General features: G+C 40.0%; 1 protein-coding gene across 1 annotated transcript; it reads left to right on the top strand.

The window, feature by feature from the left end:
* Positions 1-7551: 7551 nt before the first annotated feature.
* Positions 7552-18084, top strand: LOC133916163 (uncharacterized). Its single transcript, XM_062359704.1, has 18 exons — positions 7552-7839; positions 8601-8747; positions 8820-8910; positions 9031-9149; positions 9566-9756; positions 9985-10195; positions 10352-10589; positions 11135-11532; positions 11849-11948; positions 12109-12305; positions 12682-13038; positions 13298-13387; positions 13474-13692; positions 14262-14501; positions 15155-15364; positions 16900-17166; positions 17247-17450; positions 17534-18084. Exons 1-18 carry the CDS (start codon positions 7699-7701, stop codon positions 17684-17686), a joined length of 3573 nt encoding a protein of 1190 aa, XP_062215688.1. The 5' UTR covers positions 7552-7698; the 3' UTR covers positions 17687-18084.
* The last annotated feature ends 796 nt before the right edge of the window (positions 18085-18880 follow it).

The raw sequence follows: 18880 nt of genomic DNA, 5'->3' as shown, positions 1-18880 counted from the left end.
CTTATACGATTGGTTAATGCGAGGTGTTAAAATAGATCCTGAAGTTCAAGAGATAACTATTAGCATTGTATGAAACTATATGAGAGATGGTGTGTACTGAAAGGTGTACCTGTTCAAGAAAAATCAAGTATGAAGGATGTACTCGCAGGATGTAGTGAAAAGAAGTTGATCACCTATATCGCATGTGTAATGGAAGAATAAGGAGGGAGTTAGAAATATGCAAGGTGAGGTATGTGGAGAAGGAGGGTGATGATGAAGAGTATGATGAGAAGAAGAATAATAAGGATAGCGATCCAGATATTGCACATTCATCGGATGATTCGATTGAATCGATCAGTGAGACAGACGAGGGAGAACAGATCCCTTCTCTAATTAAACAGATGGAGCGAGATGATCTTAAGGTTGTTGAAGCTTTTGAGTTTGACATATCAGATGATGAGGACGAAGTTCTTATTCCTACGAACTTGAACAATACCGACTTTAACAACCTTATAATGAATGAAGTGAATCAGATGTTCTAGAAGTATACGCATAATGAGGTGACCAAGAGGGCTATTTATCTTACCAGTCATGCTATGAAGGATGTTATGACTTAATAGGCAACATCGATTCGACGATAATTTTATGTTGTTAAGTCAAGTAAGAAGGAATATAATATCAAATGCGTGAATGAGGGTTGTCCGTGGCGGGTGCACAACTTTAAGGGAAAGCGGATTGAGTATTAGAAGGTGTCGATTTTGGTGGACCACTGAAAGTACATCTAGACCCTTAAGTAGGTTTTGGTGATAATTACAAACAATTAAAGAACTAATAAGGGTTATGAAGTATGGACATGTGTGATTCCATCAAGTGAAAATTCGACGCATGGTGACCTAAAAAAAGAAAAAAAGGAAAGCGATACATGGATCTTATAGTTTTAAATTCTTTTATCATTTTAAAATTTGAGTTTAGGATGTCGTACTATTAAGGGGATACGAAAATTACTTGTTTACTTAGAAACAGTGCTCAAGAGAACTAACAAAACCATGAGAGACATCGAACACAAGTCTTGCACCCTTGTTAGCCCTAATTCTTTTGAACTGAGAAAATGCAGAGGGTCCGCATAACTGTGCGGAGGGTCCGCACTTTAGTTGCTTTGGGCTAATTGCGGAGGGTCTGTACTTTCCAAGAGTAAGGACTAGTTTTTTAGAGTGGAGTATTTATACTCCACACCTTTTCAATCCAAAAGTAACCATGCATTCTTTTTCGACATAACCTAAGACAAGAAGCTCTAGTTCATTCAAAGCTCCCATCTCCAATCCCCTTTGTGATTCTTGGTGAAATCTTTGGTAGGATCCAGTGAGAGAAAGGAGTAGTGCTAGTGAGATACAAATCCATCATTTGAGCACTCGTTTTCTTCGTCAAGCCAGTTATTTCGTGTTTGTTACTCTTGGTGATTCGTTCACCTAGATGGTTGGAAGTCGCCCGTCGAGCTCCCAATATTGTGGTGAGCCCCGGGAAGTTTGTATTACCCCTACAATTGAGTAAGTAACCATAGTTTGATCTTTGTGATCGTTTAGGTGAGGAAAGGGTTGAAAGAGATCCGACTCTTTGTGAGCTCCTCAACGGAGACGTTGAAAGTGGCTATAGGGGGGTGAATAGGCTTTTCTGAAAAATAAAACTAAAACAACGGATTAAATCTGCCGGATACTCCGGTGAAGGTCGGATACTCCGGTATGGTCCGGAGTATCCGGTCTAGTCCAGAGTCTCCGATCTATACAGGAATTTTAGAACAACTACGAATTAAAGCTAATAGCTAGAATCTAAGGTTTAAACTAGGTCTACTGGATATCACAGAGCTAGAAAAACACTTAACACTAGCAAGATGACCACTAAAGCAATTTATATGACAAATCACAAAATTCTCACAATAAAGCAAATAGCACAAATACGAACACGAGAAATTATCCTGGAGTTCGACCACCTCACAAAGAAGTGCCTACGTCTCCGTTGAGCAGCTCACAAAGAGCCGGGTCCTTTCCAACCCTATCCTCTTCTAGCGACCACCAAGATCAAGCTAGAAATTCTTACTCAATTCGAAGATGTTTACAAACTTCCCGTGGCACTCCACAAGTTTTGGGTGCTCTACGGGCGACACCTTGCCGTCTAGAAGCACAAAGCTTCAAGAGAAATGATCGCAGCGAATACTCGATGAAGAACTCAATGCTCAAGTGGCTTGAACTCTCTCCAAACACAAACTCTCTAAAAATTTGCAAACTTTGCAATAGAGGTGGTTGGAGGGTCTTTGAATGCTCTTAAAGTGCTCAAGAGGTCTAAAGTTTACCAGCAACAGCAAGCTCTAAATGCCATGGGGTGTGGGAGCATTTATAGCTCTCTCTCAAAAACTAGCCGTTACTGTTTTGTCAGAACTGACCGGAGTATCCGGTGTACACCGGAGTATCCGGCCCTAAATCCAAAAACTGCGTCAGAACGGTCACATAACGTGTCAGAACTAGCCGTTACAGTTCTGTTAAATTACCGGAGTCTCCGATGAACACCGGAGTCTCCGGTCCTGACAGTCCTTCCAAAAACGTTAAGTCCGGAGACTAGCCAGACCCCCCGGCCTCTCCAGGTACCGGAGTATCCGGTGTACACCGAAGACTCCGGTCTCTCTTTTCTTTTATCAAAAGATTAAACGCTAACCGAGAGTCTCTGCCGGAGTCTCCCTCGGAGACTCCGGTTAACACTAAAACATTTACCGGAGTATCCGGTGAACACCGGAGACTCCGGTCCCCCCTTTTTTTAAATAAACACTTAACCGAGACTCTCTGGCGGAGTCTCCCTCGGAGACTCCGGTCTGTTAACCCATAAATTACCGGAGTGTCCGGTGAACACCGGAGACTCCGGCCTTTTTCAATAAAAATAAACCGTAACCGAGACTCTCTGCCGGAGTCTACCACGGAGACTCCGGGCTAAATACTGAGTACCGGAGTATCCGGACTCAGTGGATTTTTTCAGAATGAACTCGGTGTCCGTGAGTGATTGTGTCTCTCAACTAGTTGGTTCTAAGGGATATCTTGAGCATTGAGACGCTAACCAAGCAATCAAATGCAACCCTATTAATAGAGCGGCTATCCTAGACTCAATTTCAAAAATAAAATAATTTAAATCCTATTGAGTACTCTTCGTTGATTCTCCATTTGTTTCGACGGGCGTCAAACGTCACTTATCTTTACAACTAATGCTTAAACCTGTTCATAACTTAGAAAAGCATGTTAGTTCCTTAATCGTTTTGTCATCAATAAGCCAAAACCCACTTAGGGGGCCTAGATGCACTTTCAGACGTAGGCACTTCTTAGTGTAGTGGCCAAACTTCGGTGAACAAATCCTTGTGTCTCATTTGTCAATTTATTGTGATTTGTTCTGATCCCTATTTTCCATTGATTTTAGGGTTTCAACACGACCTATCTCTTTGTAAGGTTTGAGCTGCAAGTACTTGGATATACAGGTTGAAAAACAACCTCTGGTGCTTGGTAATTTGTGGATTTTATACTCGTTGTCTTTGCATATGCATTAATTTAAGTTTTCTCTAGAAAGTCCGGAGCATCCGCATATTTATGCAGAATCTCCGCATATCTGCGGAGGTTTCGGACAAATCTGCGGAGAGTCCGCATTTTTTTAATCCGTTGTGTTCAGATTGTTAAATTTTCAGGTTTCACCTATTTACCCTTTCTAGGCAACATTTTAATTGGTATCAGAGCCTAAACTTCTACAAGTCTTCACCTCTTATAGGATTTTGAAGATGTCAGTATCCGGGGAGAAAGGTGTGGAAAGCCCGAAGAGTCCGAAGGATGATGTTTCAACATCGGGTAATGGTAAAGGTAAGGGAGCTACAATTGAATTCAATTATGATAAATTAAATGCTTCCATTTCTTATATTTTCGTGCCTTCCAGACGTACACCATATTTCGATGGTACACATTATACCACATGGAGGCACAAAATGAAATTACATCTAATATCTCTTCATACAAGTATTTAGAAGATTGTTTGCACATGTTTTGTGTTGCCGAATGAAAAAAATGAGCTCACCCCCGATCAAGAGCAAAATCTACACTGTAATGCACAACCCGCAAGTGTGCTACTTGGCGTCTTAAGTCCCGAGGAGTTTAATAAGGTTGATGGGTTTGAGGAGGCCAAAATAATATGGGATACACTTCAAGTCACATATGAAGACACCACAAGCGTAAGGGAATCAAAGATTGAGTTGTTTGAAGGCAAATTGAGAAGATTTGTTATGAAGGATGATGAAACCCCCGAGCTATGTATGACCGGATAATGGTGCTAGTGAACAAAATTAGAGGGCTTAGAAGTTAAGAGTTTGATGATCAAAAGGTGGTGAGAAGATTGCTTAGAGCTTTTGCACCAAAGAACCTCACCTTGGTCACACTCATTCGGGAGAGAAGTGATTACAAGAGGGCCACACCAAATAATGTACTTGAGAGGATTCTTACTCATGAGTTTATGAAGGAGAAAGCAAATGAAGTAAAAAATCTTGTCAAGTAAAGCTACACCTCCAAGAACAAAGAAGTAGTGTTCAAGGCAAGCAAAAGCAAGCAAGTTGTAGAGTCAAACTCAAGTGAAGAAGAAAGCTCGGATGATGAAGAGATAGCCATTTTTTAAGAAAATTTATGAAAAAGGGTGGCTATAGCAAGTATAAGAGTGACATGCCCAAGAAAAGAACATACAAGAGGGCTTGCTATGAGTGTGGTGAAGTTGACCATTTTATCGCCGATTATTCGAACAAGAAGAAGAGTAAGGACAAAGATAAGAAGAAGAACAAGTCTTTCAAGAAGGATAAGTACAAGACCCACAAGTAGAAGTACTTGGGTCAAGCTCACATCGGCAAAGAGTAGGACTCCAACTCCAACTCTGACTTCGATGATGAAGGAGTCACCACCATCGTCGTCTGCTTCTCTACACTGACAAAGTCACTTTTTGGTGACTTAAGTGATGATGACACTCATAAATGTCTCATGGCAAAAGGGTGCAAGGTAAAATTACAACCTAAGCTACTAGATAGCGATAGTGATAGTGGTTATGAAAGCATGCTTAAAAATTTGAGTAAAAATACTATGTCTAAAATGAAAGAGCTAATAGAAATGATAGAGAATGAAGAGGTGATCCTTGAGAAGCAAGAGGACTTATCCTTGAAAAGGAGAGAAACCTTGAACTTGAGGAGCTTCTTGCTAAAGAGAGGGAGAAAGTTGAGAAATTAACCAAAGATCTTGATTTGATCAAAATCTCAATTACTAATTTTGAGAGTAGCAATTATACACTTTAAGAGAAACTCTTAAGTTCGGATGAAACTCATAAAACTCTTGAAGTACAAACTGATATCCTCAAAAATAGCACTCCTACTTCTAATGATGCAGTCTTACTCTCTAATGCTTCTACTAGCAATGGTGACTCTCGTTGTTACAATATTAATATAAATTCTTGTGCTACTGTTGAATCTTTGCAAACATTAAAAAAATGAGAGGCTAAGTACTTTGGTTAAGTATTGGTGCATTAAGACATACAAATCCAAGTATGCACTATACAATACCATTAAGATAAAGGATAACAAACAAAAGAGAGGTTTTAGGTTTGATGCACATACAAGCAAACCAAGTGAGCGTTTGATGACGAATGGTAAGGAGTGCCTTAAGTTCATCAACGGAGGCGTGCAAAATGATCCAATCACACAAGTCAAGCATGGATTGTTTGTGGCATCGCCGACTAGCCCATATTGTCATGAGGAATTTGTTTAAGCTTCTAAAGGGGAGCACATCTTATGAATAACAATTTTTTTTAGAAAGATAGAATTTGTAGTGCGTGCCATGCGGGGAAGCAAGTTGGCGCTCCTTACCCCACCAAGAATGTGATGACGACCACAAGGTAATTAGAACTTCTTCATATGGATTTATTCGGACCAATTACCTATATAAGCATTGACTGTAACAAATATGATTTGGTTATTTTTGATAATTATTCTCATTTCACTTGGGTATTCTTTTTGCATGATAAGAGTGAAACACAAGCCATATTCAAGAAATTTATGAGAAGAGCTCAAAATGAGTTTGATATGAAGATCAAAAGGGTAAGAAGTGACAATAGAAGCGAATTCAAGAATACACAAGTTTAAGAATTTCTTGATAAATAAAGGATCAAGCACGAATTCTCGATACCCTACTCACATCAACAAAATAGAGTTATCGAGAGGAAGAATATGACTCATAGGGTCGGTAAGGACAATGCTCAATGAGTATAAGATCTCAGATCAAATTTGGGTAGAGGCAATCAACACCGTATATCATGCCATCAACCGATTATATGTTCACATGATTTTGAAGAAGACCGCCTACGAGCTTCTAACCGGTAACAAACCAAATGTGTTTTACTTTAGAGTTTTTGGTAGTAAATCCTTTATTCTAAATAAGAAAGCTAAAAGTTCTAAATTTGCTCATAAGATTAATGAATATTTTATGCTTGGTTATGGATCAAATGCCTACGTCTACCCTATCTTCAACAAAACCTCCGGCTGTGTTGAAATCATGCGTGACGTAACATTTGATGAATCTAACGGCTCTCAAGTGGAGCAAGTTGATCTAAGTGTTGTAGGTAATGAAAAACCTTCTTGTAAAGCCATCAAGAATCTAGCTATTGGTGAAGTAAGATCCAAGAAAGCTCAAAATCAAAAAGAGGCCGAAGAAAACTGTGAAACAACATCAGCTGCGGCAAAGTGCGGAGACTCCGGACCATCCTCAATGTTGAGAAGGAATATAAATATACTATCAGCTACAACAAGGTACGAAGAACAATGTGATATACGTTCAAATTATAAATAATCTGAACTATAAACCATGATCCATAATTAGGACAATTAAGAAGGAATGCAAATATACTACCAGCTACAATAAGATATGAATGACGAATAGTAAGTCAATTGAGATGATGTTCGGGACCAACAAAGCGTCAAATGATAATATTACATACTTGTTGCAGATCATTGCTTAAAAGAGCCTGAAAACGTATTACGATATTGATAAGTATATCATGAAGCAATGTTTTTTTCCATTAAGATTAAAGCTTTTGAGTATTATCGGTCTATCCTCGATGTTACTTTTCTTACCGACACATAAAAGGATGTATCATAAGACCCGTTTATTTCAGCTTGCAGATTATAATCATGTTCCAGCAATCTATCTTTTCTACTAGTTTAAACAGACTGTACCATCTAATTTCTTACGATTTACAATATATAAACTACTTTTTACCATCCTCAACGGAAACAAATATGCCCTAGCTGCTGTTGAGGTAGTGAGTCGTGAATCGGAAGCCGAACGGCTGAGCGGCAGAATTGGAGCCCAGCTAGGGAGGACACCAAAGCGGGCCTCATCCGATTCGGACCCAGCCCGCTTCGGCTTCTCCAGTTCCGGCCCACTTCAGCCCTGCCCACTCCTGTCCAACGCTCCCCTGGCCCGACCCAAGAACACGCGCTACTCCACGAGAACAAAGGAAGGAACCATTGCGGCCAGCCGCCTCCCTAAACCCTCGTCTTCCTCCCGGCAGCGGCGGCAGGCCTACCGACGGAATCCTCTCTCACCTCTCCCTCCGCCGCGGCAAAAAAACCAAAACCCCTCACCGGCTAAGCTGCCGCGAGCCCTAGCTAGCCCCATGGCCCCCGCGGACACTGGCGGCGAGCAGCCGCACAAGGCGCACCGCCAGCACAAGTCCGGCGCCAAGGCGCGGAAGAAGAAGGGAAAGGGGAAGGGCGCCGCCGGCGATGACGCCGGAAGTGAGCAGAAGAACCCCAAGGTACGATACAATACGATCCGAGCAGGCTCTTGGTTCCCGTCGCGGGACATTGTGGGCTTTTCCTTAGTGCTTGTTGGTGTGGTGCCGATGGATCAGGATGCGGCGCTTTGGAGTGTTTGTAAGAGGGTGTTCAGTGATTGGTACCTGTGGTGCTTAGCGACCTTAGTTTTTGTTAATGGGGAGGGAGTCGTAGCGTAAGTAATTGTTCGGTAATTGTAGCTCACATATAGTTTAATGGTTGTTTCACATAGAGTTTTTATTCATGTAATTTGATCACCTGGTTCAAGTCCACATTTTAGTATATTTTTTTTTACTGGTAATCACATATGAAGTCCACATTTTTAGTATTTTTTTTCCTGGAGAAGTTTTTATTCCTGTAATTTGGCCACCTGATTCTAGTTTTGCATGCCAAATCAAATCAGGCAAACTATTTAGGTGCTTGAATCATTCAGGCTAGAGCAATTAGTTTACATTTCAGAATTGCCGATTACCTTGGACTAGTCTTTATATTAGAAAGCTATTTTACGATTATTACATGAGGTACTTGATGGGATTGTGGAGAGTACAACACAGAGTATGATTCATGGTATTAAAAGAATACCATTCCTTTCTCCATGGAAAAAGGCACTTTAAGAATTCAATAAGTGAATGTGCTTAATGGTGTAAATGATTCTATAACCTAAGTTGTTTCTGGTTCTCTGTCTTTCCTATCTGGTTTTTGGAAGCCTTGTTGTAATTAGACTACCATGCCGTTCTTTCAGGCTTTTGCATTTCGGTCAGCAGCTAAGGCCAAGCGTCTACAAGCTCGATCTGCAGAGATTGAACAACGGCGTCTTCATGTGCCAATTATGGACCGTTCAATTGGTGAACCTCCTCCTTTTGTTGTAGTAGTTCAAGGACCTCCGCAGGTATGCTCTACGATTTGCTCACATGATAGTTGTGTCTTGTCTCTTATCATTGCTTCACTTCAAATTTATCAGGTCGGGAAGTCACTGTTGATTAAATGTCTAGTAAAGCACTACACCAAACAAAACCTGTCAGAAGTCCGTGGTCCCATCACTGTTGTATCAGGTAATGAACCTTTTACATCGTGTACCGTTGCATGTTGAAAATCAACGCATATTGAAAATATGGCAGATCGTTGTGAAGATGCTAAGCTTATTATTGTCTATGTTTGTTTGTTGTGTGCAGGTAAAAGCAGGAGGGTGCAGTTCTTGGAGTGTCCAAATGATATCAACGGAATGATTGATGCTGCTAAAATAGCTGATCTCGCGTTATTGCTCATCGATGGAAGCTATGGATTTGAAATGGTATGTTGTTAGATCCGCTATTTTCACAAATATCACCATTTTAATTTGTATCTCTGTTAAGTTGTTTAGCAAATACAAGCAAGTCCAATATATGATTCCTCTCTAAATGCACCTTGGAAGCTCATCCCTTGTGACATTTTTTCCTTATACATTTGGCTAAATGTTCTGTCGTGAGCATTAAAAATTATACTATGTTGATCTGTTTGGTTCTTTTTTCATGACCTAGAATTCAACACTCAACAGTGTTTAATGTTAACCCTCTGGGTCACATGGTGTTGATTTTAACTCCTGCAATTGTGTGCAGTTGACCTTTTGGCTTGGCCTATGTTAACATATTAATTGTTTTGTATCTGCATGACTAATTCCATTAATGCTTTGTTGGACTAATGGGTACCTAAACAAAACCTTGTTCCCAGGATACATTTGAGTTTCTTAATATCATGCAAGTGCATGGATTCCCCAAGGTGATGGGAGTGCTTACACATCTTGATAAGTTTAAAGATTTGAAGAAACTCAGGAAAACTAAACAGCGCCTTAAGCATCGATTCTGGGCTGAGATAAAGGAAGGAGCAAAACTATTCTACTTGTCTGGTCTCATTCATGGAAAGTAAGTTGCTTTGTTCTTTCAGACTGTTATTTCCTAGTTAGATAACTGTAATATCAATCCACAATCCATATGCTTATGTTAGTTTGTACCAGTTTGAGCTCACCATATTGTAAAAGGGTTACTACCCTTTGGCTTCTCGCATCATGGTGCATATTAACCTGCTGATGCCTCATTTTTGTGAAAATTTTGTTTTAATCTGTGATCATTCAGCACATGAATTTCATGCAGATACACAAAAAGAGAAGTCCATAATCTTGCAAGATTCATCTCTGTTATCAAGCCTGTCCCATTGAGTTGGCGGATGGCACATCCTTATTTGTTAGTTGATAGATTTGAAGATGTAACCCCTCCAGAAAGTGTGCGCCTGAACAGAAAGTGTGACAGAAAAATAACATTATATGGTTACCTTCGTGGCTGTAATATGAAAAGAGGGACCAAGGTAAACATTTATTGTTTCTTTCATGATCACTGGAACTTAATGTTGAGTTAGTACCTCACTTCTTTGTGCCTTAAAGCGCCAGCAAACAGCTTATAGTGTTTCTTTTCTGGACAAGTGCACTTGCATAATATTTAAGATGCACAATAATTTGTGCAGGTGCATATCACAGGCGCAGGTGACTTCAGCTTGTCTGGGGTGACAGGTTTGGCTGATCCTTGCCCTTTGCCATCAGCTGCAAAGAAGAGAGGATTGCGTGACAAGGAAAAGCTGTTCTATGCTCCAATGTCTGGTCTTGGGGATCTACTTTATGACAAGGATGCGGTTTATATCAATATCAATGACCATCTTGTTCAGTTTTCGAAGAATGATGACAATGATGCACCTAGAAAGCAAGGTACGCCTAGATTATAAGCTACCCATAAACAACACCGAGTCCCTCATTCATTCATTGCGGTGCTTGCTTTTGGAATTTCTTGAAGTATGCTTATTCATTGTAATGCTATCCTGATGAAAGTGTCATGCATAAACATGCTTTTGTTAAGAAGAATGGCTTCGCATTGAATTGGTTCTGATGCTGGATTGTGAAGTGAGGCTGGTGGTTACATGCATGGTTTCTGCTTGTGCCTGGAAGAAATCTGAGTAACAAAAGTTTTTCTGGTGGACCAACATCTAGTATGGTTTCAATCATTCTGTTTGTTGCATCTATGATTGATTTTAGTTTTGTGTCAACATAAAGAAATGGGTAACTTGTATTTGTATGCATCAGAGTGACCGTAGAACGTGGAGCTTTTAAAAGCATGTTATACTATATTTGCACTTATGCTGGAGTTGGATTAACTTCAGTTTTTCATCTAGATTCCTGACTCTCAATTATTAACTTCAGTCTGCACTTATGCCTTTCTAAGCTATTTGCTGGACTGTTGGCCTGACACTTTACAGGGAAAGGTAATGATGTTGGTGTGTCCCTGGTAAAGACACTTCAGAACACAAGATACTCCCTTGATGAAAAGCTGGAACAGAGTTTTATAAATTTCTTTGGTAGACAGCCTGCTGCTCAATCCAAAGACGACGCAGTAGGCAATGTCATTTCTGCAAGCCAGAATGACCAGGAAGATGCAAGCATTTTGGAGCAAGTAGATGGTGTTAACATTAGCAATACAGATACCAAAGAGAGCAATGGACATTCTGAATGCTCTAGTGATAGTGAAGAGGACAATGACAATGACATTCAGCTAAGCGATCGTGATGTTGGCTTAAGGGAAGAAGTGGAATTTTGCAACGGAAGATTGAGGCGAAAAGCTGTGTCAGCTAATTTTCAAGATGATGTTGATGAGGAGGTTCATCATTTCCCCTTATTTCCTATTAATGATTGGCTTTCTTTCTCTCGATTTCTGTGGCATGTTCAGTATATGGTGTCCTTTAGAGCATGGTAGTATTTCTTGTTGCAAAATATACATTTATTTGTAATAGGTAACCACATCAGGAAATGCTTAGGTTGTTATAGCTGTAAGTCCGCTGGTCCAGGCCGGGAAATCTATTTGGTAAAAGGGAAAAAGTGGGGATTGTTTTGCATGAACCAATTGTTGTAGTACTTACATAGTACTACAGATTTTCAGCCTTTGAAAGTATTTCAATCCTTTGTTTACATTATAGGGTACTGATGAAGATGACAGTAATAATGAGGATTCTGGCGATGACCAGTTATCTGGAGGTTCTGTATCATCAGATGATAGTGGAGAAGCTAGTGATTCAGGTACTGTCTTCACATAGATACATGTACATCTTGCTTGCTGCACTGATACATGCTGCACTGATACATATCATTGCTGCTAGGTTCTTTGCTGAAACAATTATCTTTGCAAATAAAAGTCATTTTTTGTTTTGACAGTTTTTTCCCCAATATGCTATTTTAGATGGCGAAAGTGAAAACGCTTCCAAGTGGAAAGAATCCTTACTTGCTAGAACACTGTCCAGACGCAGTGCCAATATAATGCAACTTGTGTATGGACAATCTTCTTCAAAGCTCGACACTGTGTCATCAGAAGCAAGTGACGGTAGCGAAGAGGATAGCTCGGATGAAGAGTTTTTTGTACCAAAAGGACAGAAGAAGGTAACTGTGTGTTCCATTCATTGCTAATGTATCCAAGACAAGTTATCCTATATTTTTTGTAGGATAAATTATCCCTCTTGTCTAAATTGTCGTATTAGTTAAGCATAGTGTTTTTGATAAGTTAATTGGTTAAGAAAGTGGCTGTTTGAGGAGGGAAGTTAATAAACCCCTCTTACCCTAGCATTATACCATACTGTGCTGGGGGCAAAGAAGTGTCAGTGGCTAAGTGCGCCATTGGATTTTTAATCCTTCCTTATTCCGTCTTGTAACTTCCCTCATCATTTTTTTGGCGTGAAGGATTGAACATTTTCCCTTGTAAGAGTTGCTGCTGGTTTATTGTTTTGAAACATAAACGTGTGGTTTTTATGATTGACAGCAAGCAAAGAATGAATTACCAAGCTTTGATGATATCGATGTTGAGGATTACTCCAAGTTTTTCAAATCAGAGCTGAGAGATTGGTCTAATGAAGAACTCATCAATAGCATCCGTGATCGTTTTGTGACTGGAAATTGGTCAAAAGCTGCTCTAAGAGGAAAGGAATTAAATGAAAATGAGGATGATGATGAAGAAATCTATGGTGATTTTGAAGACCTTGAAACTGGTGAGGCACATAAGAGCCAGGCAGCTGAAGATGCTGAAGCAAATGGTCGTATTCACAAAGAAGATGACCTAAAAGTTGAAGAAAGAAGACTCAAGAAGCTTGCACTTAGAGCAAACTTTGATGCAGAATATCCTGAATACGTGGTCAATGTTTTTATTCATCTTTTCATTTCTTTCTCCACTTACAACCATATTAAGGGAGAAAAAGGCACTGTTACTGCCATACAATTTTTATTTTCATCTTCAATTTGTGTTTGATGCTCTTTTGCTGGGAAAATTCTCAACATGGTCTGTTTACTTAACAGGATTACATGACCCTTTTATTGTTTTATTTTTTAAAGTACTTTTTACATCTGTTTCCCCTTTGATTCTTTGACTGAAACCTACATATGATGGATCCGAGCACTCTGACGAGGAAGTTGATAATGACAACAAGAAATCCAGACGAGAACAGCCTAATGAAGGGGGCTATTTTGACAAAGTATATCCCAATGCGCTTTGCTTGTTGCTTCATTGAGGCTCTTCGTTTTATTCCCGGATACTGATGATCTTTTGTGCATTTCTCAGTTAAAGGAGGAAATGGAGATTCGCAAGCAAATGAATATATCCGAACTCAACGATCTAGATGAAGTTACCCGAGTAGAAATTGAAGGATTTAGGACTGGCACTTATGTCAGATTAGAGGTACATAGCATGCCATTTGAGCTCGTTGAGCATTTTGATCCTCACCACCCTATTCTTGTTGGGGGTATTGGCCTTGGTGAGGATAATACTGGATACATGCAGGTCAGCTAAATTTTCATTTTATTGCCCTATTTTTCAGCATTCCATAGTTTAAGGAAATAATTAACCTACATGCGTAATCCATTTTTATGTGAGTAATATAAAATGTTTATTGTTCCTGTGATAGTATGCATCTCTCTGCATATGCCAGTCTGAACTAGATTTTTTCATTCAATGCTATGAGTTGGGATAATATTCTAGTGGTCTGACATGATGACACAGTTAGTTTGTTGATCTTGGCAAACAATTTATGGTGTACCTATAAGAAAGGGAGAAGATCTAGACTGCTTGTTTGGTGGACTCTGATTATAATGGTGCAGATTAATCAGATACATAATAAGGGTATTAGAGTTGTTGCAGTTGTATAACTAGTAGTATGCTCGGTTGTGAGTGCTTTTCTTATATGACGAATATAACTTTTTTTTTTCAAATGTGCCACCTTGCCATGCAAAACGTGGGAGTTATGACTGGTTTGTTTATTCAGTAGGGAATGTCTGAATATTGCAATCATTCACATGAATGTTTGTCTTGTTGTTTGTGTTTCACATATACCTTTTTCACCCGTCATGTAGGCTAGTTTGAAGCGCCACAGGTGGCACAGGAAAGTGCTGAAAACAAGGGACCCAATCATTGTCTCAATTGGATGGAGGCGATTCCAAACAACTCCTGTGTATGCAATAGAGGACCGGAATGGTCGACATCGTATGCTCAAGTATACACCAGAGCATATGCATTGCTTTGCCATGTTTTGGGGACCACTTGCTCCACCAAAAAGTGGTGTATTAGCAGTCCAGAATCTTTCCAACAATCAGGTAGATTCTGTGTTCTGTTTACATTAGTCCATCCATGACTAGAGGTGCGCAGGAAACATGGTAGTTTTAGTGCTTCCTCAGACTAATGTCATTTACCACCTTTCCTGCCTTCTTTAACGGCTTTGCCTGACAGTAACAACCATAATTCTAGGTGACTGCAGCTTATGAAAATTATACAATTGATAACAGTCTTTTTTAAAAATCAATCGTAGCCGAATGAAGTAAATTCCACAATTGTTGTTACTGTCAGACGTTGATTCTGCCCCAGACTTCAGTTTATCTCAATGTTTCATCCTCTCATTTGTAAGACTATAGTAGTATAATAGTAGTATAACCATTTCTCTATATTCGAAGTGGGGTTGAAACCTCATATCTCTGGAAAAGGTTAATGACTATAGTAATGCTACAGAAAACCGAAAGCTAGTCAAGCGTGGGCATAGTTTTAGTGGTAGGGCATAGCAGTGTTTGGTTTGACAAGGAATGATGTTCAGTAGTAGGGCACATTAATGCTGTCATTTCAACATGTAACTCAGGACCCACTTCAAACTACTTTCCATTAATTTGTTGTTTGTCATTTCTTTTTTTTTTAGTTATAGTCGTTTTTATGTGCCTGGACTGATATGCTTTGCAACAATGTTTACCCGTCTGCCCAGGTGCCATTTAGGATAAGTGCAACAGGCTGGATTCAAGAATTCAACAATACTGCCCGAATTGTGAAGAAGATCAAGCTCACAGGCGTACCATGCAAGATATTTAAGAAAACCTCTCTAATTAAAGGGATGTTCACATCTGATTTAGAGGTTGCTAGGTTTGAAGGTGCGGCCATTCGGACAGTGAGTGGAATCCGAGGACAAGTTAAAAAGGTAATACACAAAACATTTTGCTTGAATAGTTTACCACTGCGATGATTGTCACACAAACTATTATGTTTATACCATCTTGAAGATGTTGTAAACTGTAACCATAAAAAAATTGTGCTTGTTTAGTTTCTTGATGTTGTCGCAACTTGTTTGTCTTCTGCTGAGTTATTCTAATTGGTACAACAGCTGGGTATGTCAATAGATTCATTAAGTAGAAGTAAGAAGAATTTCTACATTTCTGAGCCAACAAAGATAATCTAGATTGTTGCCCTTCCTCAGGTATCATTCCGATAAATTGACAACTTCAGGACTAAGGACTAGGAGTTAAGTATTGATTTAAATAAGTAAGCAAATCAATTAATAATAAGAGGGGACATGTCTAATATAAGGTCAGGCAGGGGCACCCCTTCGGATTTATGAAGTGCGATTTCGGTGCTACTAGGCATGAGGGAGAAGATGTTAGTCTCGGTGGAGAGGTGGTTCTTAAGAAGGACACCTTTCGATATTTGGGATTGGTGCTATAGAGGGATGGTGATATCGATGAAGATGTTAGTCATAGAATCAAAGCCGGTTGGATGAAATGGCGCTAAGCTTCTAGCATTCTCTGTGATAAGAGGGTGCCACAAAAGCTATAAGGTAAGTTCTATAGGACGGCGATTCGATGATATTGTATGGCGCCGAATGTTGACCAACTAAAAAACATGTCCAACAGTTAAGTGTAACAAAGATGCGTATGTGCAGTGGATTTGTGGCTATACAAGAAAGGATCGGATCCGAAATAATAATATACATGATAGGGTAGGGGTAGCGCCAATTAAAGAAAAGTTTGTCCAGCATCAGTTGAGATGTTTTGGACATATCTAATGGAGGCCTTCAGAGTCACCTGTGCATAGCGTAGGAATGGCAACGTGACGGGGCGGGGCTGGGGGTGCCCCTATCCCCCGCCTTGACCCCCGAACTCGGAGCTCCGCCCAGACCCCGAAAGGCGTATCGGGGCAAACGATACCCTCGTCCCTGTTGGATCCCTGAACTCCGGTAGGGCACACTGATAATGTGAAAAGAGGCAAGGGTCGACCAAACCTAACATGAGAGGAGTATCTAAAGAGAGACTTGAAGGAATGGAATATTTTCAAAGAACTATCTATGGATTGAAGTGCGTGAAAGTTAGCAATCTATGTGCCAGAAACATAACTTATGTATCAATCTTCTTGTATCGTTATTACTTTTATTTTTTTACTATTACTAGTATTTTTATTATCATTATTGTTTTCGCATCATCCTTTTAGTTGGATCTTGTGGGTTTCATCTCTAGCCTACTCCAACTTGCTTGGGACAAAGGAGGTTGTTGTTGTGGTGGTGGAAGTGTCATATTTAGTCTCTAAGCATATGCGCACAAGCATCATTTTCTTTGAGGAAATTCATCATTTTCTTTGAGGAAATTCAGGCATATATGGATGATAACACACTCAAGTTGATGATTTCATGATTTTTGGGCTAATGCAACTGTTAAACTGAAAATAACCATTCATTCATTACAGGCTGCGAAGATCGAACCGGGAGATATGCCAAAAAGAAAAGGGGAAAGTACAGACGGAATTGCAAGGTGCACTTTCGAGGACAGAATTCTTATGAGTGACATTGTCTTCATGCGTGCGTGGGTCAATGTTGAAGTTCCCACGTACTGTAACCTTGTGGCTACTGCTCTACAACCCCGAGAGCAGACCTGGCAAGGCATGAGAACAACTGCTGAGTTGCGGAGGGCACACAATATACCTATTCCACACAATAAGGACTCGTCTTACAAGGTTCTAAGCCTTATTTTTGTTTTCTCATAACCTTATTTTATTATTATTGTCTCTCATAACGTAGTGTCTCCATTTCTCAGCCTATTGAGAGGAAAGCGCGGAAGTTCAACCCTGTGGAGATCCCTGCGAAACTGCAGCAGTTACTTCCTTTTAAATCTAAGCCGAAGGATAGACCTAAGCAGAACAAAGCACCAAATAAAAACAGGGTACCGATACTTATGGAACCCAGTGAGAAGAAGAAATATGCAGCTCTACAGCAGCTACTGCTGCTAAAACATGAGAAGGTAATGTCTCACGCACACAGCAGCTGACACTATGTTTGGGCGTTAGTCTGCTTCTTGCTTACTACTCTCTCGGATCCGTGCAGGCAAGGAAGAAGAAGATTAAGGAACAGCAGAAGAAGAAAGCATACGAGGCGGAGAAAGCCAAGACAGAACAACTAACCAAGAAACGACAGAGGGAAGAGAGGCGTGAGAGATATCGGGAAGAAGATAAGCAAAAGAAACGATCACGTAGATAATTGCAAAGTGGAGAATAAAGCGTGTACGCAATGAAGCTCCGAGGAGTATGATTTTGTTCTACATGACATGCTGCACACTAGCTCAGTTGATAGCTGCCGGGTTCTGAATGCTCCAGTATCTATCTAGTTGGAGGTGCATAACAAGATCGTAATCAGGATGCCGAAACGTATGGACCTATGTTAGGAGCTCTTTTAATTGTACTTTCGCACTGATGCCGAATTGTCATCCACACAAGTGGCCTCTACATCCAAGATGAACTGGGAATGTATACTACCTTAGAGACCAAACAGTTGGCCCATTTTGATACCTAGGAATGTTGTAATGGAGCTATGGGATATTGACTTTCAGACATTGTCTTTCTTGATTCTATCTGATAAGGACGTGCCTTTGATAATGATATATGCTTCTCGCTCTGTTGCCACATCCGAGTTACTATTTCGGTTTGCCCTAACGGGTTTTTCCCTTTAAACGCTGCGTCTGCTGAAAGCAGAATCGGCCAGTTGTCGAGGAGTGTGCACCTATTTGATACGGAACACTTCGATGGTTCTGCTTCTGCAAGATGTGGTACTTGCTAGTATTCCTGTTCTGTTGGTATCTAATAAAACATTGCATGAACTGCTGGACTTGAATAATGCAGAGCCATTTTTCTTTAACTGATTAACGGCCTTCCAGGCGCAACGGGAAGAATAAGAACACGATACAGTGCTGAAGGGTGAGGCCCGTGAGAATTTTACAATATACTCCCTTCAGTTACAATTACATTATGTTTTTGGCAAGTCTTGATTAAACTTTTAAAGTTTTGACTATCATTTATAATATATAGATTGGAAATATAAAAAGGTATATGATACATTTATCTTGAATATGTATCATATCGGAACTATATGAAATTTTATAAATACAATTCAATAGAAAAATAGTGGCAAAGCTATGTTTTAAAAACTGTATCGTCGTCTAAAATGTAAGCATTTGTGACTAGAGTGAGCAAGAATTTGTGATGAGTGTTGCGCTCAACTACAGATAAAGAAGATTATATCCAGAAAAAAAAATTAAGCCAGCTTAATGATGTGTAGGGCCAGCGTAATGACGGTATCAAACAGCTTGGCATGGTACGATGGCAGAGAGGAGCGGAGGTCAAAGCAAACCCAGCTGCATGTCTCGAATGGACGACACGAGGCTAGCGGGGCGGTGGG

This window comes from Phragmites australis, chromosome 4, assembly GCF_958298935.1.
Source record: "Phragmites australis chromosome 4, lpPhrAust1.1, whole genome shotgun sequence".
NCBI lineage: Eukaryota > Viridiplantae > Streptophyta > Magnoliopsida > Poales > Poaceae > Phragmites > Phragmites australis.
This window is presented reverse-complemented; position numbering and strand designations above follow the sequence as displayed.